This window comes from Caretta caretta, chromosome 2 (assembly GCF_965140235.1).
Source record: "Caretta caretta isolate rCarCar2 chromosome 2, rCarCar1.hap1, whole genome shotgun sequence".
Classification (NCBI taxonomy): Eukaryota; Metazoa; Chordata; order Testudines; family Cheloniidae; genus Caretta; species Caretta caretta.
In genome coordinates, this window is record NC_134207.1 from 48,464,315 (window position 1) to 48,491,861 (window position 27,547).

The 27,547-nt window shown below is 42.7% G+C and overlaps 1 protein-coding gene across 1 annotated transcript in view; it reads right to left on the reverse strand.

Moving 5' to 3' along the window:
* Positions 1–27,547, reverse strand: part of CNBD1 (cyclic nucleotide binding domain containing 1) — a 401,361-nt gene that overhangs the window by 364,869 nt on the left and 8,945 nt on the right. The window contains exons 3-4 of the mRNA XM_048837242.2: positions 20,124–20,237; positions 656–814 (exon numbers count right to left, since the gene is read on the reverse strand). Coding sequence (XP_048693199.2) covers positions 656–814; positions 20,124–20,237 — 273 coding nt within the window. The remainder of the gene's footprint in view (positions 1–655; positions 815–20,123; positions 20,238–27,547) is intronic.

Genomic DNA, 27,547 nt, shown 5'->3' on the forward strand with positions numbered 1-27,547 from the left:
CCGATTGGCCCATGCTCACTATTTAACCCTGGAGAGTGCCCCAGGAAATTATCTTAGCAAACCAGAAGTCTGCATGGTTACTATGGCTTCAGATCGCATCTTGCTTATTGTTCTCCAGCTTCCAACCCCAGCCTGACTCTGACCCTGATTCTTGATTCGAGCCTGGTAACTGCCTCTCCTATGTGCTCTGACCCCAGCCTGCCTCTTGTCTGTTGACCCTGGCTCTACAGATTACTCCGATTCCCTGCGTGCTAACTATCGCCGTGCGGCCATCCTTTACTTGTGGACATCAGCCCAGCTGTGCCTATTAGGCAAGACTGCCTATGCCCCAGTCCCTTAAAACCTAAAACAATGTTCAGCTTCTCTAATATTGTTTAGATAGCGAGAACAGCGTTCTAGGTGTTTTAATGACAAGCATGACTATGGTCATGGCCCCAAAGACCTTACAATCTAAAAAGATTGTGTGTAAATACAGGAAAAGTATGGGAATCAATTTAAAGCAGTGTCACTGTTCATTGAAGTTTAGTGCAAGTCAGATTAATTCCCAAATGTATTATCCTAACAAAAAAGATTTGATATTTTCTCATAAATTAAAGCCATGTTTTGAAGATGTCCTGTTCCTAAACTAGTTGAAATGAAGGCAAAAAATACTTACATTTTTCTCAGTATCCTTATTAGCATATTCATCTTCTCCTTGAACTCGGGAGATTCACGCCACACCTTCTTGGGATTTTTGATCTTTTGAACATAAATACCTATATCATGAGACATTTCATCTACTTTACTTCCGCCCACTGATTCACTGGAAAGTACCCTAAAACATAGGAAATACAGTTTTATAGGAACAGAACACTCCATGTAGAACATTACATCTATATGCTAAGTTGTTGAATTCCTTAGTACAGAGGTCCCCAAACTGTGGGGCATGCCTCTCTAGGGGTGTGTGGAGGAACATCCACAGGAGCATGGTGGGGCCCAGGCCAGCCCTCGCAAGGGCAGGAAGGGAGTGCCACCCACCCCTCCCTGCCCCCAGCTCTGCTTCGTTCCCACCCTCAGCCGTGTCCCCAGCTCCCAGTCTTGTGCCTGGCTCTGTTCCCAGCCTCTGTGCAGCTCCGCTTCCGACACCCTCCAGCCCCCAGCCTTAGCCACTGGCCATGGCTCCATTCCCAGCCCAGGGCCGAGGCCAGGTGTGAGGCCAGGAGCAGAGCTGCACCTGTCCATAGAACTGCCTGGCTGCCAGCCCCCACTGCAGTCCAGCTGCAGCTCCACCCCCAGCCATTCCCCGAGCTTCGGCCTCTGCCTGTGGCCCTGCTCATGGCCCCTGACCCACCCCCAGCTGCGACCCATTGCCCCTGTCTGCATCCCTATTTCCCCCCGCACCCCCCCCCCGGAGCTGTATCCCCACTCCCAGGGTGGGCTGCCTTAGTAGGAGAGCAGAGACATGATTGCATTTTCCCCCCAGATATGCAGTGTTTTGTGGTGATCTAAAGTGTTTAGATGAGTAGGTTTTTTCATACTCTAATTGTTTTAATCATGTATGACTGGTCATCAGTGGGTTTAATCTGATGGGATTTTAAAATCTGCATTAAGGGACTGACACTGAAAATAAAATGCTCAATATAATGCCGTCTATTTTCATTGAGATTCACCTCCACCCACGCTGGTAGAAATCATGTTACTAAACAACAAAAATGGTATATTATCTAGCTTTCTTTTTCTACTGAATACAACATGCATCTATGAACAACACTTAAGAAGTTTTACTTTTAAACTTCTTAAAGTCAATCTAATGTTAATCTCAGATATATGGCATACCTCCCATGGACAGGTACTGATCACAGGTCTGATCAGTCTGTAATAAGTAGATTTGGGAGATTATTAGGATTCTATTCTACCCAGCAGAAATGTGGCCTTCTAAGGCTGCAGTAAACCCAATAACCAGGACAACCAGAAAAGGGAACAAAAATCACTATGTAGATCCAATGGCTCAAGCCAAAGCTTGGGGATGGGGGCCCAGCAGACATGGTTGCTGCTACAACCCCCAGGCAACAGTCGTGTCTGTGGAACTCATAGGGAAGAATATGTTTATTTTAAAAAAGGCCTAAAACACATCCTCCCCTTACTCCAAGTCTCGTACTCTAAATATTAAACAGGCTACCTAAGTTATCTTTCACCTGAAGAGACAAGGAAAGCTAGCGCCTATGACTCCATGGGGATCTGACTAAAAGCTAGTCGGCCATTGCTGGAAATGGAAAATTGTTCAAGGAAGTTTCTTCACCCAAGACTTGTTAAGTTAGGTCTTGGGCATTAAAAAGTATATTTTTACTTGTGTGTGTAAACCTTGCTACCTTTATCCTTTTAAAACTTGTTTTACTTTTTATCTAAACCAACCTAGTGCTTTGAACTGAAGTGACTGTTAGCTCCAGTCAACATAAATTGTTGTTTCTGTCTCTTTAAAGGGGCAGCAAACTTAATATACTCTGTGAATGTACACCGATAGGGGCTATACACTGCAGACACACACACACACCCCTCTGCAGAGCTCAGAGGCTAGAGTTCATTGATTGTTACCTGCTAGGCAATGTTTGGGCTGGAAGAGCCCTGAGGAGTTTGCTGGCAAGCAGACAAGCTGGTGTATCAGGGAGTTGTCACACAGCTCAGCTACAGCAAAGCTCCCATATACTGAGGCTGATAGGGTTAGCACAGTGCCTCACAGCTCTGGGTACCCCCAGCAGCTTGTCACAACCCCCCACCATTCCACATAGCACCATGGGCCGCATCCCTACCTCTACCAGTCTAGATGAGGGGACAGTAAGGCAACCACAGATTCAGGCAACCACAGATTCATGCACACTGACCTGTGAGAGCCACAGTAGTGTATATGTAGCCAAAAGGGACTTAAGCAGACAGGAATGTTTTTCTACCTTTCAAATTTTAAAGCTCTGTTCACTTATTTTAGAAGGGAGGTTTGTATTGTATTGCATTTTTATTTGCACATTTTTGTGCTGTTTTTGGTACACAGTACATTTTTTGAAAATGAATTCAGCTTTATTACTTCACAACATATACTGGAGAATGCCAAGCACCACTACTTGTGGTTATACAGGATTACAGAACTCATAGGTTCAGTGAAACACAATGCATAATTATAAACATACAGCAAGCCCCACCTAATTCACACATTCATTAACGGCAAGGTATAACAGCATAGCACCCTTCTCTCATGCACACCCCTTTCTGGTTAGTTGCATCTGCAGTCTTTAAGACAGTCCCAGCCCTGGTATTGGGCCATACCCTCAGGGCTTTCTTCCTGAAGGCCATGGTTTCACCCGCTGGGTCTGTTCAAGCCCTAGCTGAACCTCCTGACAGTTCAGTCCCACTCTGGGGACTTACTGTTGTCCGATTTTAGGCCCTTCCTCAGCAACTTGTGGAGGGTACTTGGGGTTACCCACTATGCCAGGTCTTAACCCAAGGACCCTAAGAATAGCAGCCACACACTGCCATGGCCCTTTAACAAAACTGCCTTCAGTTCCATGGGCCACCTCCCCACAGCCCCAGCCTTCAACAATACCTTACCCTTAGCTCACAGCTCTTCTAATTTCAGGACCAGCAGCCAGTCAGGAGCTCTTCCACGCTCCCCAAGTCCCTACTAGCACTGAGCTGTCCATTATCCTGCAGTTACCTTTAGCCAGCCAGGCACACCAACTGCACTCCTCTAGCTCCAGCACTGAACTGCCTGTCTTTGGCGCTGCAGTTCCTTTTTATAGGGCCCTCCTGGGTCCTGATTGGCTGCTCCCTGAAACCTCTCTGATTGGCTTCTTTCCCTGCAGCCACTCTAGCTTGCTTGGAGGACCTCTCCACTGTGCCTTTCCTGGGAGGAGTGTGGCAGGACCCTGAGGCCTCCAGCAGGGGGCCTCTGGGCCTAGCCCACCCCATCACACAGGGTAATATTCATAAATGTACACCAAGCACTACACAATTCTTAAGAACCCCCAAATTTTCAGGGGCTGCCAAAGCACAGTTCACCACAATGTATTAATGTGGCTGACCTTTCAAGACCTCTCACAGTTGCATAGCTCTGCACTGAGCTCTTTTAACAGCCCTTGTGTCTGGCTGTTCAAAGTCAGCAGACAGCTGCTTGCCCTCCACTTTTCTGCCTTTGCTTCAAAGATATTATGAAGGACACAACAGGCATCTATAACTGGAATATTTTTCACACTGAGATCCAATTTTGTGACTAAGCACCACCCACATCCCTCCAACCTACTAAAAGCACATTCAACTGCAATTCTGCACCTGTTGAGCCAGTAACTGAATCTTTCTGTGATGCTGTCAAGGCAGTTGGTGTATGGCTTCATGAGCCAGGGGAGCAAGAAGCAGGCTGGATCCCACAGGATCACTACTGGCATTTCCACACTGCCAATGGTAATCCACCGGTTTTGGAAAGAATGTCCTTGCTTGCAGTTTTCTCAACCATCCTGTATTCTTGAAGTTCTGTGCATCATGCACCTTCCTTGACCAGCCCACACTGATGTTAGTGAAGTGATCCTGGTGATCCACCAATGCTTGCATAACCATAGAACGGTAGCGATTTCTACTGATGTACTCTGCAGCAAGGTGGGCTGATGCCAATATAGGGATCTGCATGTGATCTACCCATCACAGTTTTGGAAACCCATTGCTGCAGATCCATCCACTATGTCCTGCATATTGCTGAGAATCACAGTCCTGTGTAGCAGGAGATGTTTAATGGCCCTGTACACTTGCATAACAACTGTTGATTTTCCAACTCCAAAAGGATTTCCCACTGTGCGGTAGCAATCCAGCATTGCAAACTTCCCGAGTACAATGCCACTTGCATCTCTACTGTCAATGCAGCTCATATTTTGGTGTCCCTGTTCTGAAGCACTTGGGTGAGCTTGGCACACAGATCCAGGAAGGTAGCCTTTAGCATCCTAAAGTTCTGCACCACTGCTCCTCGTCCCAAACCTGCATTATAATGCAATCCCACCACAGTGCTCATTTCTCAGGCCCAGAAATGGTGTTCCACCATTTGCAACTACTCCATAAACACCCCCAACAACCTTGAATTTTTTTTGCTATGTCCCTTAGCAAACTATCTTCAAAGGAATCATTATGTCCCCATGGTTGCAGTACTGACCATGGGCCTGCAAATACAAAAGGATGATACACCGAGTATTTGCAATGTTCATGAGAACAGTGCAGAGTTCTGCAGCCTCTGTGCTTCTGTCAGTGATGGCAGACATTGAAAAGTTCCACATAGGTTTGTGGGATGAAAAAAAAAAAAAGACATGAAAATGAGCAGATATAAACAGCATTATGGGATGGAGAAAGCTGTATGACAGGAACTTGGCCCTTTGCTCCCAGTCATCACTGCATGACTTGTTTCTACCTCACAATGCATTACAAAAATTTCCCAGAAGTCAGTACACCAGACAGAGACAACTGGCACACTGGGATATCAACCCATGGTGCACCACACTATGTCTTGACTCAAGTGCTCCTGGTGGGTACACTCAGCGCCAATGCAAGCAGCCAAGTATGCACACACACGAGTGGTATATTAACTGCGGCAACTTTATGACAATGTAATTTGTGTTGACCAAAGTTTGTAGTGTAGACATTGCCCTCTGTTGTCCCTGGTTTCTCCCAGGAGTTCACTCCAAGCATCACTCATGCATATAATTGACTATCCACAGGCAATATAGAGAAGTTGGCCCTCTTCAAAATGAATAAACACTTGCTTCCATGACAGAGCACATTGCTCTTGATAACAGGTAAGAAAAGGATGTGGGCAAGGAGGATAAAGTGGAGAGACACTGAGCACTAATAATAACTAAACACATCATGATGATGTAATCCACAGAAAAGAAATTGCCCCGGTGGTCCTATATACACAATGCTATCTTTCTGGATACTGCTTCCCTAGAAGGTATTTAAAATCATGTGATACGTAGGTGATGCATCTGATGGAGTGAGCTGTAGCTCACGAAGGCTTATGCTCAAATAAATTGGTCAGTCTCTAAGGTGCCACAAGTCCTCCTGTTCTTTTTGCGGATACAGACTAACACGGCTGCTGCTCTGAAATAGGTGATGAGGAAATCAAGAAGGTGAAAAAGGACAAGTCAGTGCGTATTAGCATCAATGTCTGGGAACTCTCAGTTTTACTTGTTTGGACTGCACTAGCACAATGGGACCTGATCTCTGACCAAGGCCCTAAGACACTACAGTAGTACAAATAAACATCATCCGTAGCTTGCGTTTTATATATTTTTCAGTACATATGATCTGCCATGGGAAACCCCTGTATTCCTTTAAACACCTGCACATTGCAATGGAAAAGGGAAGCCTATTTGTCTCCTGTGAATGTCACAATATTACATTAGCACTGCCGCTAAGGTGAGATACAATCATAAGAAAAGGAAGCTGTGATGCCCTGTGTATGTAGTTCTGATGCTACTAGCAGAAAGAATGATTCTTTAATTTATGGGTCTCAAGTTAACAGTCTGTCCCTTTGGCACTGATACCTAGCTTACATGCTTTTATGTGTCTCACACCCTATATACATGATGAAGAAAGCAGCACTGATGCCGGCAGAGATCTATAATTTAGTTTATGGGTCTCAGTTTATGTACAAAGATTAGGCTACATATTAAGGTGGCCAAATTTACTGAACCTCCGCACCACATATGACAATCTTCAGAAGTTTGAGAGCCGGGGTGCATTTGCTGGGACTCAGGGCTTCTGTCCTGCGGGAGGCACCTGCCAGGGCTCAGGGTACAAGGCCTGCTCCTGCTGAAGCCCCAAGCCCCATCAGGTGTGCCCCAGTGGGCTGAAACCCTGAGACCCTACACTCCACTGGGCAGAAGCCCCTCCCCCACCACCCTCCTGCAAGGCAGAGGTCCCAAGTTTCCCCTCCCCCAAGTCTGGTAGGTGGAGAATGAGGGGGCAATGGGGGGCTCCGCAAGACACACTTTATCTGTAAAAGAGCCACATGTAGTTCACAAGCCATAGTTTGGCCACCCCTGCTATATATGATGCAATCCTATCACCCTCTGTATGCAGAGTACAGATGTCGGTTAATTATAGCTATATATCATTAGACATACGATGGGTGGGAATTCATGGTAGAGGAACTACTCCTGGCCCCTGAAAGGGGGAAAATGGTAACAGACATTTTGGGGAGTACAATTTCCTCCCACTCTTCTTTTCTGAAGATCTACTTTATTGGACCACGGAAACAACTCTGTAATCTCTGTCAGGTTATGGTAGTTCTCCAACCAATTAAGACTACAGCAATCGGAGTGCTATAACATTTTAAAGACAATTCTCTGTAACATAAGATTCTCCAGAATGTTTTATGAATGACATGACCCCTGTTCAGAAGAGCTGTTTGATCACCTGTCAGGAACAGCCCACTGCGGAGCCTGTACACAGCCCAGTAGAGGCAGAAGCCATCCCAGAGCGCGGTAAGTGTATGACTCAAATTTAGTATGCATTATTACAGTAATGGGAGAGACTTCTGCTGTAAGAAGCAATGCAAAAACGATAAGCCCTGGCTACCAGCATGTGGCCACTAATGGCAGATTGTATCACAGACCCTTGGGGTCACTATTGTTACTAATTCAGATCCCCTGGAGAAGGCCTAATTTTACAGAGGTGCACCTGGTCACCAAGCCAGATTAGAGCATGTGAGTCAATGAGCCAAATAATAGGGGAGCTATATAAAAGGGCACAGAAAAGCATGCTCAGGAGGAAAAGAGATGGAGAGAAACAGGTTAGGCGAGCCTGACAAAGTCCTCTGAGTAGAGACACCTTACACACACACACACACACACACACACACACACACACACACACCATTTTGGAAAGGGGGTTAAAAAGTTGAGATACAGCATGTAACAGTGTGAAGACACTGCTGTGTATTGGTGGAGGGATTAAAAGACTGTAAATAAACTACACAGTGATGTTTGCAAGCAAGACTGTCTCAGAGGGGTCTGGGTTTGTGGAACAGGTGGGGGTGCAGCCCGCAGCCCCATCACAATTACACTGTCAGCTAAACCTGTGTATAGACAAATACTAAGGCCTGGTCCACACCTACATATTAAATTGACCCAGATACATTGTTTAGGGCTGTGAAAAATTTCACACCCTGTGCAACACAATTAGGTCGACTGAACCCCGCACTGCCGATGCAGCTTGGTCGATTGAAGAATTCTTCTCTTGATCTAGCTACCACCTTCTGGGGAGCTGGATTAACTACATCAGTGGAAAAACCACTAGTGCTGATACAGAAAGCATCTACTCTACAATGCTACAGCAGCACAGCTGCAGACATACCCTAAGATGGATAGGCCTTTAACAACACTGGGGTTATAGAAGGTGCACACTTGGGCTTCAGTTTCTCAAATTGGGGCTCAACTTTCCGACATTTGGGAAACATGGTGTTAGATTGTAAGTTCTTTGGTCTGTCTGTTTTTGTAGGTTGTTCAATGCCAAACAATACAAGGGATCTTCATTCGAGGGAAGGGATCGCTACAGCTCTAGTTACAGGCTCATGTGATGCCACAAGTCAGATTTTCCAGCCTACTGACAAATGAGTACTTTATTTCAAATGGAATAAACAAGCATAAAAACTTTTATTTGAATAAAACCTGAGGCTGTCATATAAATTACCTTTTTTCCCCAGCAGTTTAATATTAATCAACCTTTAGAATCCTATGCCTAGGACCAGAATTGCAGAAAACAAGCCCTGTTCATAAGGTGCTTTTTCATGGAGACCCTTATCATTGGAAAGAAAGAAAATGGGTCTGAAAATTCAAAAGGGGACAAAAGCTGAAGAAGCAATTTTGCAAAGAGTCAAAAAAAAAAAACAGTTCTCAGAATCCACTTTCTCTGAGTTATCAGCTAAATTAAGCTTGATACTCTTGTCTTTCTTTCTTAAAAAATCCTTGTGCTTGTACAGAATCATATTTTCCTTGGGAAAAAACCTGCACCACACTGAAGGATTGTTTCAAACTCTTTTTTCTATCTAGTGCTGAAGCACCTTTTCACCTCTTGCAAAGCAGTTCAAGGCTTCTTGTTACTGTTACTTCTAGATCTAATAGGCTAGCCTCCCGACACCCAGTGTGAGCAGCTTATTGGAGCATTGGCTATATTCTGTCTTTAGTCTCTGGGGTTCAAACTTTGAAAAAGAGTTTGGCTTGATTAAGTAGACTTTATTTGGGGAAAGTTTAGTCTCCTAGAGCTTTTCCACTTAGTGCACACATACCACTCAAAGAAAACTAAAAAGAAAGGGAATTTCAGAAAAAAACAGACAAATAGCAATCCTGAATCGAGCAATAAACTCAATCATATGTTTGTGTGCCTCTTCCCCTATTCCTCACACTCTGCTGTTAATATATGCATATAATCTTATTAGCTGACTGCATTCATCTTTAATTCAGTTGTCAGAAAAATTATGCTGCATATACAGGGATATTTTTATAGGCCATTCAAAATATATATTTAAAATGAGGTTTTAAAGATGAAAGCATTTGCTGCAAAAAAAATTTTCTTCCATTTGAAGATTGGACAAAACTACCACTTTGCTGATCTGTAATTTTTTTCTTTTAAGGAGAAAAAAGACCCTGAGTGCTGTAATTTATTGAATGTCCCCCTGAAAGCAAAGAGATTGACTTTCTGTCTAAGACTGCCAAGAATTCTTGTCACTGTAAACACTAGGATAGATTAAATTTTAAATAATAAATTCCTGTGAAAGAGAGGTCATACTGTCATATAATCATTTTCCTCCACGACATTTCTGTTTGCTAAAGTATATTGACTGAGGTGATTGCTGGTAAATATATAATACAGCCTGACTGCCCTCTAGAAGTTGAAAGTGAAAACAATCGACAATACTATGTTTCTTTACCATCTGCTAATACATTGCGTCTAAACACATACAAATGTTAACTTTACAAACGCAGTGTTACTTTAACTGGCAAGACCCAGAATATTCTGACTTGAGGCAACTACTCTTTCTTTAAATTCCTGCTTCAGAGGCTTGATATTGCTCAATATAGGTCACACAGAGTTTGGAAAAGCTGTTGGGAGGACATATGGCAATTTTCATGGCTTTTGTTGGTTCAAGTTACAAGCTTAAGCTTTGATTGTAATCTCCGGTACGGTGGGCAAAACTAAAAAAATACTCTCCCCCACCATTTTGGACAGTTTCAATCAGTTAAAGAGATTCTCTATATGTATGCTGCTCTGATATCAACAGAATTACCTCTGAAACCAATAGAAACTGTCAATGGAGAGGAAAAATCTCTAAAAATAACACCTGTCAGGCATTTAACTCCTGGGGCTTCACTCCCTAACAAATAATAGGCAGAACTCCCCAAGTTCTTCGGTCCCTAAAGGCAGCGATAGACGATAGGAGAGCAAGACAGTCTCCATCCACCCTCACTGCTGGTTGTGGCCCACCCTGGAGTTTAACTGCCACCCATGGAACCTTCTAGCCACTTTCTTCTTGAGTGCAGTCAGCAGGAGAGCTTGCTGCACAAGCTGCACCTCATCACTGGTGTTCTGGCTCTGCACCCTTTGGGCATCTATACGGCTTTGGGTACCTTGATATGTTCTTCCATGCACCAGGCAGGTCTAGTTCTTTCCACTTGTTTTTATTTGCCAGTGGGGTGAACCTCATTCTGTGTCTTAGAGTTTTCTTTAACTCCCACCACCATAGCATCGATGTGCTACCCAGGTAAATTAGATCTGCATAACAGAGCCCCTAGCAGACTTCATGAGTCTTTTGCTTTTCTCCCTTCCCTGGAGGTTCTACTTCAGATACAAATCTTCCCTTTTCTTCTTATGGTTCCAGTAGCAAAAGACATTTCAAAGAGGAAAATTTGCAGTTTCTTCCAAAAGGTGACAAAGGTTCTGGATTATTCCAACCTCTTCTAGAAGTGTGTTTCAGAGCTGAAGTTGCTTTTCTGAAAACATTTCACCCTGGCTCTCATGAGGTGCCTTGTCTCAAAGGAGCACAGATATTCTGGTGGTCTCGGTAACTCTGTGGTTCTGCAACAGTGGCTGCTGTAGGGTCTCTGTACTTGGCCTCTGAAGTCTCTACACAGGTGATATTCTCTAGGATGCAAGGGGGAGTTTGCGCCTCTTCTATAGCCACTATGCACCAATGCAGCTGATGCAGAAAGGCCACTGGGCAATCATGAATCTAGCCTGATATCTTCAAAACAGCAAGTAAAAGTAAGTAATTTTCTCTCTGATGTCTCTCACACTACACAGGTGCATACATCACAACCTGCTCTTGATGATGCTAGAAATACGAAACTGCAGAAAAACCTGAGTGTCTCTGGATTAAGTTTAGAAGTGTGAGCAACAAGAGTGATGTAGTGGTGGGAGTCTGCCATAGACCACCGGACCAGCGGGATGAGGTGGATGAGACTTTCTTCCTGCAACTCGCAGAAGCTACTAGATCGCACGCCCTGGTTCTCATGGGTGACTTTAATCTTCCTGATATCTGCTGGGAGAGCAATACAGCGGTGCATAGACAGTCCAGGAAGTTTTTGGAAAGCGTAGGGGACAATTTCCTGGTGCAAGTGCTAGAGGAGCCAGCTGGGGGGGAGCTTTTCTTGACCTGCTGCTCACAAACTGGGAAGAATTACTAGGGGAAGCAAAAGTGGATGGGAATCTGGGAGGCAGTGACTATGAGTTGGTTGAGTTCAGGATCCTGACACAGGGAAGAAAGGTAAGCAGCAGGATACGGACACTGGACTTCAGGAAAGCAGACTTTGACTCCCGCAGGGAACGGATCGCTAGGATCCCCTGGGGGACTAACATGAAGGGGAAAGGAGTCCAGGAGAGCTGGCTGTATTTCAAGGAATCCCTGTTGAGGTTACAGGGACAAACCATCCTGATGAGTCGAAAGAATAGTAAATATGGCAGATGACCAGCTTGGCTTAACGGTGAAATCCTAGCGGATCTTAAACACAAAAATGAAGTTTACAAGAAGTGGAAGGTTGGACATATGACCAGGGAAGAGTATAAAAATATTGCTAAGGCATATAGGAATGAAATCAGGAGGGCCAAATCGCACCTAGAGCTGCAGCTAGCGAGAGATGTCAAGAGTAACAAGAGGGTTTCTTCAGGTATGTTGGCAACAAGAAGAAAGCCAAGGAAAGTGTGGGCCCCTTACTGAATGAGGGAGGCAACCTAGTGACAGAGGATGTGGAAAAAGCTAATGTGCTCAATGCTTTTTTTGCCTCTGTCTTCACTAACAAGGACAGCTCCCAGACTGCTGCTCTGGGCATCACAACATGGGGAGTAGATGGCCAGCCCTCTGTGGAGAAAGAGGTGGTTAGGGACTATTTAGAAAAGCTGGACGTGCACAAGTCCATGGGGCCGGACGAGTTGCATCAGAGAGTGCTAAAGGAATTGGCGGCTGTGATTGCAGAGCCATTGGCCATTATCTTTGAAAACTCGTGGCAAACGGGGGAAGTCCCGGATGACTGGAAAAAAGCTAATGTAGTGCCAATCTTTAAAAAAGGGAAGGAGGAGGATCCTGGGAACTACAGGCCAGTCAGCCTCACCTCAGTCCCCGGAAAAATCATGGAGCAGGTCCTCAAGGAATCAATCGTGAAGCACTTACATGAGAGGAAAGTGATCAGGAACAGTCAGCATGGATTCACCAAGGGAAGGTCATGCCTGACTAATCTAATCACCTTCTATGATGAGATTACTGGTTCTATGAATGAAGGGAAAGCAGTGGATGTATTGTTTCTTGACTTTAGCAAAGCTTTTGACACGGTCTCCCACAGTATTCTTGTCAGCAAGTTAAAGAAGTATGGGCTGGATGAATGCACTATAAGGTGGGTAGAAAGTTGGCTAGATTGTCGGGCTCAACGGGTAGTGATCAATGGCTCCATGTCTAGTTGGCAGCCGGTGTCAAGTGGAGTGCCCCAGGGGTCGGTCCTGGGGCCGGTTTTGTTCAACATCTTCATAAATGATCTGGAGGATGGTGTGGATTGCACTCTCAGCAAATTTGCGGATGATACTAAACTGGGAGGAGTGGTAGATACTCTGGAGGGCAGGGATAGGATACAGAGGGACCTAGACAAATTGGAGGATTGGGCCAAAAGAAATCTGATGAGGTTCAATAAGGATAAGTGCAGGGTCCTGCACTTAGGACGGAAGAACCCAATGCACAGCTACAGACTAGGGACCGAATGGCTAGGCAGCAGTTCTGCAGAAAAGGACCTAGGGGTGACAGTGGACAAGAAGCTGGATATGAGTCAGCAGTGTGCCCTTGTTGCCAAGAAGGCCAATGGCATTTTGGGATGTATAAGTAGGGGCATAGCAAGCAGATCGAGGGACGTGATCGTTCCCCTCTATTCGACATTGGTGAGGCCTCATCTGGAGTACTGTGTCCAGTTTTGGGCCCCACACTACAAGAAGGATGTGCATAAATTGGAGAGAGTCCAGCGAAGGGCAACAAAAATGATTAGGGGTCTGGAACACATGACTTATGAGGAGAGGCTGAGGGAACTGGGATTGTTTAGTCTGCAGAAGAGAAGAATGAGGGGGGATTTGATAGCTGCTTTCAACTACCTGAGAGGTGGTTCCAGAGAGGATGGTTCTAGACTATTCTCAGTGGTAGAAGAGGACAGGACAAGGAGTAATGGTCTCAAATTGCAGCGGGGGAGGTTTAGGTTGGACATTAGGAAAAACTTTTTCACTAGGAGGGTGGTGAAACGCTGGAATGCGTTACCTAGGGAGGTGGTAGAATCTCCTTCCTTAGAAGTTTTTAAGGTCAGGCTTGACAAAGCCCTGGCTGGGATGATTTAATTGGGGATTGGTCCTGCTTTGAGCAGGGGGTTGGACTAGATGACCTCCTGAGGTCCCTTCCAACCCTGATATTCTATGATTCTATGATTCTATGAAATACCACCATTCAGTCTGACAGATTTTTCTTCTCTGTTGCTACTGCCAGAAGTTAATCAATCACAAGTCTCCTCTCTCCAATGCAAATTGCTAGATCCAGCTTCCCCTAGCTTAGAACATGGGAGAGCTGGGTTCAATTCCCTGTTCTGCTATGGACTTCCTGAGTGACTTTGGGCAAGTCACTTAGCCTTTCTGTGCCACGGTTTCCCACCTATAAAATGGGAACTGTAACACTTTCCTACTTCATGCAGGGAGGGTGTAAGGATAAATACATTAAAAGATTGTGAAGAACTTTGAGAAAAGGGTCATATAAGTATTATTATTCCTTTTGACTCAATTAATGTCACAGGTGTATGGAAATAAGGTGACTTCTTGGCACCTGCACTAGGTGAAAAACAAGGAACGGAAGTCTTATTAAAGAGTTTATTATAATATCAAATATCAAGTATTTTAAGAATGGTCTTCTAAACATGAAATTATTTATTCAAACACCATATTTCAAGAACACACACCATTCCCAATATTCATCTCACAGCTGCAACTGCTGGTTCAAGGCATTTGTCCCTATCCACAAAGCCAGGCCCTAGGTACATTAGCGACTCAGTAATGAATCAGCAAAACAGCTATTCTAGGACAATGCAGATTACAGAGCCCAGGACAAAATGTGCAAGAGACAGAGGTAAGGCAATAATGGTTAAGGAGGCCAGCTTTTGGATGAACTTGCAGAAGAGAGTAGTCAAATCCAGACTGATCACCCTTAGGGTATGTCTACACCACAATAAAAAACCCACAGCACCGGAATCCCAGAGCCCGGGTCAGCTGACTCAGGTTCACAGGGCTCAGGCTGCAGGGCTAAAAATTGCAGTGTAAAAGTTCAGGCTTGAGCTTGAGCCTGGTCTCTGAGACCCAACCCCTTGCAGGATCTCCGAGCCCAAGCTCCCGTCTGAGCCCAAACATCTACACTGCAGTTGTAAATCCCTGCAACTGGAGCCTGAGTCAGCTGACGCAGGTCAGTCACAGGTCTTTTAATGCAGTGTAGACGTACCCTTAGAGGTCACAATGCAAGAGCTCTTTCTGTGATAACAGCTTTTCCATCATAACCAGAATGACACTTAAAATCACCCTTGCCCTCTCTCTCTCTCTCTCTCTCACATACACACACACACACATACATACACAAAAGAAAAGAAAAAGAAAACTCCTACCCCAGGAAGAGACTCCCATCACCAGATATGGGAGAAAAGCAGGTAACATTCAATAGGGACTTTGTTTTTCCAATCTTGCACAGAAAGCACTATGATATTATAGGGATGAGCGCTAATATAAAACCCTAAGATAAACACACAATTCTAAAGCTACCAGCGGCTCTATGAAAAAAAGTGTATTCCAGCGTCTCCAACCATAGACACTCAAGCCACCCAGATTTCTCCCCACCCCTTCACCCTCTTAAAAATTTGCCTTTTCCCTAAAAGCTGGATGCTACTCTTAGGATTCTATGCTTTCTTTAAAAAAAGAAAAGGAGGACTTGTGGCACCTTAGAGACTAACCAATTTATTTGAGCATGAGCTTTCGTGAGCTACAGCTCACTTCATCGGATGCATGCCGTGGAAACTGCAGCAGACTTTATATACACACAGAGAATATGAAACAATACCTCCTCCCACCCCACTGTCCTGCTGGTAATAGCTTATCTAAAGTGATCATCAGGTTGGGCCATTTCCAGCACAAATCCAGGTTTTCTCACCCTCCACCCCCCCACACAAATTCACTCTCCTGCTGGTGATAGCCCATCCAAAGTGACAACTCTTTACACAATGTGCATGATAATCAAGTTGGGCCATTTCCTGCACAAATCCAGGTTCTCTCACCCCCTCACCCCCCTCCCAAAAACCACACACACAAACTCACTATCCTGCTGGTAATAGCTCATCCAAAGTGACCACTCTCCCTACAATGTGCATGATAATCAAGGTGGGCCATTTCCAGCACAAATCCAGGTTTTCTCACACACCCCCCACCCCCATACACACACAAACTCACTCTCCTGCTGGTAATAGCTCATCCAAACTGACCACTCTCCAAGTTTAAATCCAAGTTAAACCAGAACATCTGGGGGGGGGGTAGGAAAAAACAAGGGGAAATAGGTTATCTTGCATAATGACTTAGCCACTCCCAGTCTCTATTTAAGCCTAAATTAATAGTATCCAATTTGCAAATGAATTCCAATTCAGCAGTTTCTCGCTGGAGTCTGGATTTGAAGTTTTTTTGTTTTAAGATAGCGACCTTCATGTCTGTGATTGCGTGACCAGAGAGATTGAAGTGTTCTCCGACTGGTTTATGAATGTTATAATTCTTGACATCTGATTTGTGTCCATTTATTCTTTTACGTAGAGACTGTCCAGTTTGACCAATGTACATGGCAGAGGGGCATTGCTGGCACATGACGGCATATATCACATTGGTGGATGTGCAGGTGAACGAGCCTCTGATAGTGTGGCTGATGTTATTAGGCCCTGTGATGGTGTCCCCTGAATAGATATGTGGGCACAATTGGCAACGGGATACTCACCAACAACCACATACCACACAACAGAACCACTAACCCAGGAACTTGGCTTTGTTGCAAGGATAAGTTCTTGGGTTAGTGGTTCTGTTGTGTGGTATGTGGTTGTTGGTGAGTATCCCGTTGCCAATTGTGCCCACATATCTATTCAGGGGACACCATCACATCACATCACATATTGTTTCATATTCTCTGTGTGTATATAAAGTCTGCTGCAGTTTCCACGGTATGCATCCGATGAAGTGAGCTGTAGCTCACGAAAGCTCATGCTCAAATAAATTGGTTAGTCTCTAAGGTGCCACAAGTACTCCTTTTCTTTTTGCGAATACAGACTAACACGGCTGTTACTCTGAAACCTGTCATTATGCTTTCTTTGCAACTCTGGAAGTGGTTATGGGTCTTAAAGAGCTGAGAACCTTTGCTTATATCATCCATATCTTCTCAAATGAGCTACTATGCTTGTGCACACATACACAGTAATGATTTTGCACTCTGTGCTGAGCTACATGCTTGGAGGTCAGGATTAAGTCAGAACATTACAGTACATTCAAATGGTGAACATATATCCAAATAGGGAATTAAAAAAATATAGAGAAATACAGGGAAAATTTGTTACAAAACACACTCATATGAAACAAAGAAAAACCTCACTCAGATAAACAGCAGCAAATTTTCATCTATAAACAGGGTGCAGCTGCACATAGATAAGAGCTTACAGTCTAGGTTTAAACAATCCCAGAAGGCAATCACAGATCTCTTCAGAGCCATATGAGGAAGTACAGCAGAAACAGATTCTAAAGAGGCAAAATCCAGGCTGCTGTATTAAATGTTGTTACTGCATGGCTCTTTTCTGTAACCTAGCAATTACAGTATTAGCCTGGTACTATGAACCAATCCCAACCCAACACTCTCAAATTGAACCTGATGCAAGCACACAAAAACCACCAGACCAATTCTGTCTTTGGATACACTTGTGTTGTTCCCACTGATGTCAACAGAAGTCACACATACAACTTAATGCAAAGTAAATGAAACTGAAATAACTAAAAGCACTTTGGGTTCAAATTCTCTGCTCACATCTACGCTGATGCCCCACTGCTCCCCGCCCTCAAAAAATCTGAAAATTATTCACATTCCATTGTCTTAAAAAATATCACTGAAGACAATATAGTGCAGATAAATTACAAGGATTACTCAGATGTGTAACTAATGACGACTGGCTTTGTGAGTTTTTTATACATCTGACAGATAAATAAGAGATTCAAATATGAAGTCAGGTAGATTTGTAGCACTTTTTGAAGGATTAGGAGTCCATAAATCAAAGAATGATTTGATCAATAATCTAGAAATGTAATTTTCCCATCCAATACTGCGTAATACTGATTATTTTCATTTACAGAACACTATCTACAAAAGCATAAGACAATGTAAATTACAAAAAATGTGAGCAGAGAGCAAAGCAATTCATGTCACACTACATGCCCTGGAAGATAAAGGTTTCTGCAAAATGTAAAATTTTCCATTTGGGGTTAATTTTTGTGGCTGAGTTATCAACCTGTCAGGATATGGCTTTATCATGAAATTGCCAAGGTAATTTTATCCAAGCAGCCTAAACATAAGACTCCATAATTTAGGTATTAAAATAATTAAAATTCTAAAGATTTGACCAAGACCATAAACTTGCATCAGATTGCATATTTATAACTAAGGATGAAACTTTTTTTGGGGGGGATGGTATTTACAGAGAGTAACCCTTGTAGAAGTTACTTTGCTCTTTAAGTATGTTTTAGGTATTTGGGATCACAGGTAGCTATAAATACTTTTCAGAATTAGTGTTATGTCTTGAAAATAGTTCTTTTAACATCAGGTCTAAATAAACTAGATGTGAAGAAAATTATTTTCTAAATCCCTCCACTGAGACAACTTTTCCCTTTACAATGGGCAACCCAACATACCACATACAAGAACTGGGCTAGATTTAACACACCTTTGCTCCATTTTAGCTTTGCTGGGGCTCCATATGGGTAAAAGAGTCTGCCCATGCGACTTCAAATGCAGGATCAGGGACTCTTTTAGTAGAAACACTGATGTGTCAGTCATTTCTAGACCATGATCCATTTAAAAACATATGGATAAATACTTTCTTGTGTGCCATTCATGTTAGCTTCAGTGGGTATTAGATATACTTAGCAGACATATATTGTCTTAAAGTGTTTCAGCCAAAAAATTTTACTTATGAAAAAAGTGAAGATTAGGGTTAGTAGCTGGTCAGTCTTGGTCTTTCTCTTATTTATTAATTATTTTTATCTGAATTTTGGATATTTAGGAACCCCATCCAATTGTCACTTTTTCTTCTTGACTGCAGGTAGACGTCATAGGTAGGCTCACTATTAGGGTATAGCTGAAAATTTTTCATCAACATTTTTTCTATGGAAAATTGGATTGGTAAATAATTAAAAATTTTCATTTTTTTCTGTCAGAAAACCAAGGCATTTTTATTTTAGTTACCAAAAATAAAAAAAAAAAAATACTGTTTTTCAAGGAAAAGTTGAAATTGTCCTCTGAAAATATGTATGAAAACTTTGACAAAAATGAAAAAGATTTCCCTGGGCGAGAGATTCTGACCAGTTCTATTCACCATCATCAGATGGGGCAGCAACAGCTGTTTAAAAATGAGTTGAAGGGTTCCTGCTGCACTTACTTCAAAGACCCTCAATCATAAAGGGTTTGGGGAGGAGAAGCACCTGTGCCCTTCATAGCATCTGTTGCAGTCGGGGCACAGTCAGAAGAGAAACCTCCACCCTCCAGAGAAGGAGCACCTCTGTTTTTTCTCATGCTGAGACTGGGGACAAAGGTACTTCTTGCCAATGACCTTGTCGTCTCTCCCATTCTTAAGGGGCAAGTGTTCTTCGGCCTGTCATGAATATTTGCTAAGGAATCTGCAGGGGTGCTCTTTACCTGCCCTTCCTACTTGGAAGAGAAGTTCCCTCTCTGCCCCCTCCCCCGGAACTGTTACAGACTCTTTGCAGGACCCAGGTATTCTCCTCCTCCATAGGTTCCTTAAGGTTCAGGGTCTCTAAAGTACAGTAGCTGAAGCAAAATAATAGCTCACTTAACTTCAGGCAGCTGCTGCTGCCTCAGCTAGGTCTACCCTCTGCTATGATGTAGGTGTGTACCTGGGCAAGGCTTCTACTTGCAGTCATGAAAGGAAAGAAAGACTATCTGGGGCTTAAATGTTCAACACTGATACAGATAGATATAGATAGATATGTGCATGTATGATTAGCCATTTACTCACTGGGGCATTCGCTTTTTTTCAAAAGTGACAGGAAAAAAAATAAAAGCAGCCACATTCTGATAATCTTTTTTCACAAACACAACAAACTGGGAGGTAAGTGTAACCAATATTTTTTTGAAAGTTTGGACAAATGTACTTCTTAGCAACGAACAGATGTTTCTGCTCATGCAGAAAATGAATTTACCACTAGCTACTAATCTTTGTCTTCTCCAGCTGTTCTGTGATATGCAGTGGTGAAGCTTGATCTGATAATCTCTTATGCTTTTCTTTCTCTCAAAACATAAACTAGAAGATATTAATTACCTCTTTGAGAGTGTTGGAGGTATTCCTGGCAATACAGTCTTTTCTCGGTAGAATATTTTGGGATAAAGTTTCATAAACTTTTGATGAGCTTCTTCAGTGGTGTGTGGATTCTTCCTAAAGAAATGATAAAAAGAATAAATTCTAGAAGTTTTAAACCTTAGACATAATGTTAGTATTATTTGCACCCAGTTCTGCTTCTATTGGAGGAGATAAAAACCACTATCTTAAGTACGGAGAGGGGATCAGTGATAGGCACCATGCTGGTTAGTTGGATCTGCATAAAAACTCCCAGACTTCAATGGGAACAGCAATGGGAATTTAATCTATTGTACCTGTAACATTAAGAGAGCACAAGGTCAAATTCTATCCTCAAAGTGAGCCATGCAACTCACATAAAAACAGGTCTTTCTCACTGCCTTCAGTGTTACAGGTTATATCATATCACACTTATTTAAAACTATCAAAAGAAATAGATTATAACATGGGATCTATGGAGACAAATTTATTTTAAAAGGGGACTGTTATAATGGCTTTTCATGAAAGACCAGAATAAGCCATTGAGGAATCAAAGGCCAAAAATGCTCTGTTCCCGTTTAGGCATCAAAATGAAATGGCCAGATTTTCCTCAGTACTCAGCACCCACCAGCACCAACTGAAAATAGTGGGAGCTGATGAGTGGTGACAAGGTGACTGGTAAGTCACATTCTGCCACTCTTATGCATGTTGAAGAGTACTCCATGAGTAGTCCCACTGAAGTTACTGGAACTAATCATGGAGAGTGGTACTGGTAGAAGCTCTCTATAAAGAGCTGCACTCTGGAAGCCATTTGCAATTCACAACTTTTACTGATACCAGAAAGCCTATGAACAATACTGCAAATTCTTGACTGTCATCTGCTGGAACTATTATCTATCATATATGGAGACTTTCCTTTTGCAGAGCACGCTCATAGCAGGTACTACTCAACATGAGAGAGGGTGGCACAATCTGGTCATATATAAAATTAATAAATTTTGCACTAAAAAAGCATTGGAAGTGCAGTACGAGGTGAAATCCTGACCACGCTGAAGTCAATGGGCATTCTGCCCATTTACTTCAGTGGACCCTAGATTTCCATCTAGGTGTTTAAGATCATTGTTAGTTTGGGAGGTATGTGGTAGAAGTGACAAGCAGCGTGGAAAGATATTTCACTTTGTAGGCTTATTAGACATGGCAATATTTATCTACTGTATTTATATATCTTTACCTTATCTTCAGAGTCAAGAGAAATGTAAACTTCTACATTTCATATTAAAAGAGGCAGAAGATACTTTTTGATATGCATTTAACTAATTTCAGAAACATCTATATACACACAACTGAGTTTCCTTCTTTAATTATGTGCTATCTTGAAGAAACTTGGCCGGCAATTATTCAGAAATGCATTTTTGAAATATTCTGATCTAAAAGGTTATTGCCATCAATAAATTATTCAGACCTTCTGTCATCTGTCTGGGGTGGCTCACAACTGTTAGTGCCTACGTCAGGGCAGACTTACAGAAAACAAGGGCAGACACCCCAAATTGGTGGTATGTTCTATAATTAGATGTCACCACGCTAGTTACAAATGTGAACTCCTGGATCGCTATAGCAGTCTTACCATGGAGTCACAGACAGTCCCCTTAGACTCTCCAGACTATCTTACCCACCAGACAAACTGAACTTTGTGATGATGGTCACTCAAACCAAAAATCACACCTCATCAGGTTTCTCTTAGTCCCAAAAGACCAATTACCCCAGATCAATTGGTACTTTGGCTCTTATACCAAAGACAATGCTGGCAGCTAATTCTACAGTAAACTAATTTAAGGCTTATTAGGTAAGAAAAGGAAATGAGAGTTACTGACAGGTTAAAGCAAGTAAAATATATGTACAAGTGAATCACAGTTTGTAATCCCAAATGATGACAGTGTTGTAATAAACTGCCAGTATCCCAAAAGTCTTTTCAGGGTACCCAGATGGTCTCTGGAGATCACCACTTTGCATCTGGTACACTTCCCTGTAAGAGTCCAAACAATTCAGAGATGAAGGATCTTTCCTAGAATCCATATTTATATCTTCTGCTGACAGAAAGCAAGCTGACAGTCTTTTTACCCACATAGGCTTTTCCTTTGATGACAGTGAGTGAGGAATGCACTTTGAGTCTCTGACCTCCGGTCATCACATACAATGCCCATTTTCTTTGGAATTAGAATTTTTTCAATAAAGTCCCTCATTAGCATTCCACAAGGCTTTTTGATGTCTGATGAGTTATTTCATTATGGGATATTTACAATGTAAATGTTTGTTATTACGTTATGACAGGACACAGATAAGTAAAAACAATGCATGTGACATCCCATTTATGAAGTTTCAACACCCAAAGCACTTATACATTTAACAATCACTTTGATCTATACCAGTGGTTCTCAAACGTTTTTTTCAGGGACCACTTGAAAATTGCTGAGGGTCTCAGAGGACCACTACATGATCTTTCCAAATGTTGATTGTGCCATTAGCTAACTATTGTAAAGCACTTTGGATAAAAGCGCTATATATAAAAAACTTTATAATAATGTTTTTTTGTTCTACAAATAAAAGCACACAACTCATATTTTAATATCAGTAGTCTACCTTTCTAATGTGATGGATGTGCCCTCTCTCCCCTGCTGCAGCAGCCCCTGAGCTGAGGCTGGGAAGGAGGGCCATCTCTTCCCGGCAGCCGCAACCCTGGAGCTAGGGAAAGTTGCCTCTTTCTCTGGCCACTGCAGCCCTGCACGTCCTAAATTCGCCCCACCCCCTCTTCTACCTCCCACCTACCCACTATTCCCCCTGAGGCCACCACCTCACCTTACATGTGCGTTTTCTCCAGAATCCAGGCACCTAATTAGTGAAGCCACACCTGCACGGCTCCACTAATTAGGTGGTGGCCCTTCATTCTCTCGTGTGCGGCCACCCAGGCACACACCTTAGAAGGAACTATCCACGGACCACCTGAATGGAGCTCGAACCACAGTTTGAGAACCTCTGATCTATACTAAGACACAAGTGAATTGTTCTGAATACTCTCTGACGTGATCTGGTCTGCCAGTGTCACACCCCCATTCTCCAGCTCAAATTTCACTCTGGCTTACCGTTTTTGTTTTTCGAAAAAATATTGCGCTTTAAGATATCAATGTACTGCTACCCATTCACTCAGTTCTTTATAAACCAAAGTAACCCCTTTGCCTTTCAAGTTATCATCTTCCTTATTTTCGAGACATTTGGGCCAAATTCTCCTCTGATGTAAGGGGATACCTACGTTGAAGTCAATGTAATTGCATCCATTTAAAGCCAAACTTGAATTTGGTGCACAATCCTGTGCCATTGTTATAAATGTATGGCGATATTAAGGTTTGAGGCATAATTTGTGGATTGGGGGAGGGGGGGTGTTGTTCTCTAGACAATTGAAGTTCAAAATCATATTCTGCAATCAACTTTCATCATAAATGCAATGTTATCTATGCCCTATTTTTATTTTTCTGAGGAGATTACAAAGGAAAATTTAAGATTCCCTAGTCAAGATAATCAAGCAATAATTTCCCTAAACAGCACCATTTTAAAGTTTCCCCTGGCAAACCATCAAAGTACTTCAAGACTAGAAGTCAATAGACAAGCTCTGCATGAAATAAATACTGCATTTGAACTGAATTGCATTAGGGATAAAATCATCCCATTATATCCAGACTGCAGAGCTCATAAGAAGGATGTATACCATAATGGTTTCTCATCCAACCATCTGGTTTTGCACTGAAAAATATAGCAATGGTAAATTGAACCATGATCTCTCCAGATTGCTGGACATAAAGGTGTGCAGGAGCTTTGTGTGTGGGAGGGTCTCCCCACGCAATAGGTGTAGGAAGAGGGCACATTGAAGCCAAATAGCAATATGACACTATTGTGAGAATGCAGATTTTGGTATGAAGTGTAATTTAATGCTATTCTAAGGAGATTTCATTTTCTCCTAACACCATGCAAATATTGATTAACAGAGAACTGAAACTGATGCGGCCATGTATGTGTTAAGAATCATTCACAAGGAGAATGCACAATGAGGTATTAATCATGTGAAGGACCACAGGAATGTTCTGGGATATATAACATTTGGACGCAACATCTGTGTGCAGCATGTCCCTGTACATGTAGGGCAGAGGTTCTCAAACTGGGTGACGGGCCCCCTGGCGGGGTATGGAATGTATTTGGGGGCGAGGGGGTGAGAAGTTTTAGGGGGAAAAAAAACATACTGCACACATTTTACCCACAGCAATGAATAACTGGCAAAGCTGATTCCTCCAGACATACCAGGTCCTCAGATGGCGCTGTGCATTTGACTCTAGATGGCGCTGTGCATTTTGACAGATTTCTGTAAGCCTGCCTAGCATTATACAAAGTCGTTGCCATCTGTACATTAATCCAGTTGCTACGACGTGGCGTGGCACATTTAATCGTAAGCATTGACCACAATCACAGTTTTACTTTTGCTCTTATTACAATGGCTCTGTTTGAATCAATGCCTTACTGGTTTTAATATTTAGTGAGAGTTACATGTTGATTTTTTTTAATTGGTGTATGTATTTGTGTGGCGGGGGGACGTAAATAACTACAGACACAAAGATGGAGGGCATGATCAAATAAATTTGAGAACCACTCAGTAGGGCATTTGGGTATTTTCTCCATTTCTCAGATGAAGCAAAAATGTGAGGTAAAGGTCTAGAGATTTTGATAACATAAGCGTCAATCGTAATGCTGCACAATGACGGTAGCTTTTCTGCCTCAGCTGGTAGAAAATTATGACCGAAGGGCACATTATGCGTTCTACACTCAGTCTCCTCTGTGTGAGATGACTGCATGATTAGGTCTCATAGTTGGGCATGTTACAAGTTTGATAGCTAAGTACCAAAATAAATCCAGATGTGCCTTTACTATGCACTTCTGTCACAGCAAAATCCAGTGGGATGCCCACAAGAGAGCGAATGTGTCACTTTTTGGCCATTATCCCTGTTTTTCTGCTAAAGGGCAAGATTTGGTCATAAAACTGCAAAGCCAGGCCAGCCCTGTTTCCTAGTGTTAATGGTCTGTATCATGTTTGGTTCCTGACTCCAGCTTCTTGTTTCCCAGTGCAAAGAGTGCTTAGAATGAAGAAGACTGGAAGAAAATGACATGTCCACCCACCCACCTCACTCACAGCCACCACTGACTCAGTCTGTTAAAAAGCAACCTTGGTATTCTCCCAAAAGCCTCCATCTCGTGCTCCTCAGCCAGTGGCTGAAACATGAATAACTTAAGGGGAATCTCCTGTGATCTCTCACAAAGATGCAGGTGATTCTCTCCCACACCCTCAGCACAAAGAGTCATGACCAAGATATAGTATGCGAAATTGTAAAGTCAGATTTTAGATTTTTAATAACTTGATTAAAGAGAAATATTTGGTTAAATTGTCAAATATGGAGCCAAATTTAATCCCCATATCTACAGCCCTGCTTTCTTTTCTTGGTTGCCCTTCCACATGTTCCTCTTTACTTCTATGCTTTTTTGTTAAGTTTTTTATATGAGTAGGTGGAATCCACAAATCAGACTACAGAGTAAGAGTGTTGTCCTGTGCTAAATGCCCTGTGAGTGCCTCAGCATCTCACAGGATTGAGAGCGAAGTGAGATGAAACTTCTAAATTGCATGTATCTCAACGTAGTTCTGTCCACCCAGTCTCCATCCTTGGAAAGGAAGGAAGAGGTATAGCAACTTTGAAAAAGTCTATTGTTTTATTTTGTTTTCTTCTCAAAAATGGTAAAATACACTAAAATAACTGCTTAAAGAAGCACATTCTGTAGGAAGATCACTTGCTCTTCTAAGTAACTGCAAGAACTTAAGCTGCCTCTCCCCTCTTTTAAGGATGCTAACAAACAGTTAGCTATCAGACTGATATGAACAATCAGTTTACCCTGCATGAGTCTGGGCAATAGCAGCTGTTCCAATGTGATTTTAATCTATACAGGCATAGGAAAGCTCTCCCTAAGATATGATAATCAAATCTAGTCTCATTGACGTAGGCACTTCAAAGTGTGAACAGGATGAATGCCCATGTTTATCTAATTCCCATGCTGTTGTTGTTTTATTTTGCATTTTACCTTTTACGAGAGCTGAGGAAGAGCAGCTATTTGGTTCCTTAGACTCTAGAAATTCCAGTTAAACTGACAGTCTCTGTGTTTGCTGCCTGAGGGGGGAAACACGGTCAGAACACAAAGCAGTGAGCTGTGTACTCTTTAAAGAGAGGCATTACATCAATCCTGTTCAAAACTGCCTGTTTTGATTGATCTTAAAATGTCTAGTCCTTTCATTCCTCACTACTTTTTTCAGATGAACTGTATAGTATATTAAAACAATGAGGAGTCCAGGGGCTATAATATATGAGTAACAACTCATAAAGCACCTAAAACAAATGTCTCATTTTTGTCTGAGTAGCCCTCTCTAGTAAAGGGTATAATACAATTGGTCTTATTTTTAGGAAGAAAACCAACTATTAATGTAACCAAACCTATTAGCAACATAATGGTGAGGTAGAAATAATTCCATCTGCCATTAATTGGCTTTAACATGACTAGCGGAGATAGACCCTGTGTTATGATCTCAGCTAAAGTGACTTTTACACTCAAGTGAAATCTTGGCCATGTTGAAGTCAGTGGGAGTTTTGACTTTGACTCCAACAGAGCCAAGATTTCACCATAAGACACTGGGCATTCTTTTCTTTCTTAGAGCCGGACATGCTCCCTAACCCCTTATATGTTCCACTGAACAAGGGGAGGACAGGCTATGGGAAGGCTGCACAAGTGTATTTGCATCAGTTGCCCACCATGCAGCAGTGCTCTGTGGATGCTCTCTATGTGACATGGAGAGAGCCAGGACTGGAGGGAAAGCAGAGCAAGTGGCTCCACAATGACGCAGAACCCCTATTGAAAATCCCCACTGTGAGGAGGTAGAGAAGGGGAGGAAGCAATCATTATTACTGCAGCCCATGGGCCGTACCACTTGCTGGGGTGCAGTTGTGCTAGGAAGAAGGAGAGGATTCTTTTGGCCCCAAGCCCAGGCACAGATCCCCCATTTGCTCAGGCTCACTTTGATAGTGATCCTGAATCTGCCCCTGGGTGTTCCTTCACCTATTCGAGAAAAAGTAGTCTGACTTTGCAAAATATTTAAATTAAAAGCCACCGTATTTTCTTGATGTATGTGTGCTCTAAATATTGGAACCAGATCACTATTTTATTATTCACACCAAGATTTCCACCAAACTTTCTTAAAGTTATTAGCCATAAACCTTGATTTTACAAAGGTCTTCACAAAAACCTTCTGAAAATCAGGAGTTTATTAAAAGGTA